Source organism: Henckelia pumila, chromosome 4 (genome assembly GCF_033568475.1).
Source record: "Henckelia pumila isolate YLH828 chromosome 4, ASM3356847v2, whole genome shotgun sequence".
Taxonomy (NCBI): Eukaryota; Viridiplantae; Streptophyta; class Magnoliopsida; order Lamiales; family Gesneriaceae; genus Henckelia; species Henckelia pumila.
In genome coordinates this window covers 152,869,915-152,871,493 of record NC_133123.1, presented here as the reverse complement: position 1 = coordinate 152,871,493, position 1,579 = coordinate 152,869,915, and the positions used below count along the sequence as shown (strand labels likewise).

The following is a 1,579-nucleotide window of genomic DNA, read 5'->3' as shown; positions in this document are numbered from 1 at the left end:
GTGAATCCTTGCGAGGTGGAAGAAGAGGTGACGTAGGAGTGTTTGAAATCTCCAAACATCCATAAACAATTTCTTGTGTCATTTCAGTTTACCATTCATCCTCATACTTCATACCTACTCCTAAACTGATTTACACTAAGTGTTTTAAATCTGTAGCTTGACATCTTTCCGCACACATTCTGTTTGCCAAACTACATTCGACACTAAGATAAGCCTTGAACTCATTCTTAAATCGATCGAGTTTCATTTTACTTAGTTAAAACTGCTTGAAAGTATATTCACCCCCCCCCCCTCTAGACTTTCAACCGATCCTAACAAGTGGTATCAAAGAGGTTATTATATTATTCTAAAAACACTTAAACAAAATGACTTCATTCATCAAAATTTCTATGTTCTCAAAGGAAGATTTTGATGACTGGAAAATTCGCATGCAAGCACATCTATCAGTACTAGACGATGACATGTGGTTTGTTATCACTGACGGACCTCTTGAGATCACAAAAGTCAATACTGCTATAGCCCTCTCTGGAGGTGGTCCACAATACATTGAGAAACCTAGAATTGAATGGACTGCTGAAGACAAAAAGAAGGCAAATCTGGACAATGTGGCTAAGGATATCTTGTATAAAACTCTTGACAAGAATACCTTTAGCAAAATCAAGACATGCAAGACTGAAAAAGAGATTTGGGAAAAGTTGATCCAACATTGTGAAGGAAATGAACAAACAAAGGAAAACAAGCTATCCGTAGCTACTCAAAAATTCGACAACATCAAAATGAGACCAGGAGAATCAATGACAAAGTTTGATGAAAGAGTAAGCAGCATTGTTATTGAGCTCAATGGATTGGGCAAAACATATCCCAACAGGAAAGTCATTCTCAAAGTAATTCGAAGTCTTCCTAAAGAATGGGATGTGAAGACAATGGCCATGAGAGAATCGAAGGACCTGAACAAATTAGAATTGCATGACCTGTTTTCAGATCTAAAAGCATATGAATTCGAGTGACAAACTCGAGAGGAAGATCAGTCTACCTCACAATTGACCAAGGCCTTGACTGCAGTAAAAATTGAGTCACCAGCCAAATCTGAAAAGTCAGCAGAACAACTGAGCAGTGATGCCATGTCCTTGTTTGTAAAAAAGTTTGGCAAGTTCATCAGAAGAAACCAAGAAGGATCACACAGAATAAATCTCCAAAAGAAAGATTCAGTTGAAGAACCAAGAAGCTGTTTCAACTGTGGAAAAACAGGACATTTCATTGCCGATTTCCCCAAACCAAAGAACTTTGACAAAAGAAAAAGTTCAAGGAACTCAAGACAGAAGCATGAAGCATTGGTTGCAAAGGATAGCAAAACCAAGTGGGCAGAAACAGACAGTGATTCAGAGGGATCAAATGGCTCTTCTAGCTCAAGTGATGATGAAGAAGAAGTCAAATGTCTTATGGCAAACGATCATGAACTTCCATCCACCAGTGAACAGGTATTTGATTTTGGTTCTGAGGAATTTACCAGAGAATAACTAATCAAAGCTCTTCATGATATGGCAAATGAATATCATCAACTGTCCTTAGCATTCGATGA

The 1,579-nt window shown here is 38.0% G+C and overlaps 1 protein-coding gene across 1 annotated transcript; it reads left to right on the top strand.

Moving 5' to 3' along the window:
* The first annotated feature begins 365 nt into the window (after nt 1-365).
* Nucleotides 366-1,007, top strand: LOC140862103 (uncharacterized). The gene has a single exon (XM_073265107.1). It carries the CDS (start codon nt 366-368, stop codon nt 1,005-1,007), a length of 642 nt encoding a protein of 213 aa, XP_073121208.1.
* Nucleotides 1,008-1,579: the final 572 nt, after the last annotated feature.

What these genes read in the sequence shown, in the direction of transcription:
- LOC140862103 (XM_073265107.1), top strand. Translation starts at nt 366, where the DNA reads ATGACTTCATTCATCAAAATTTCTATGTTCTCAAAGGAAGATTTTGAT.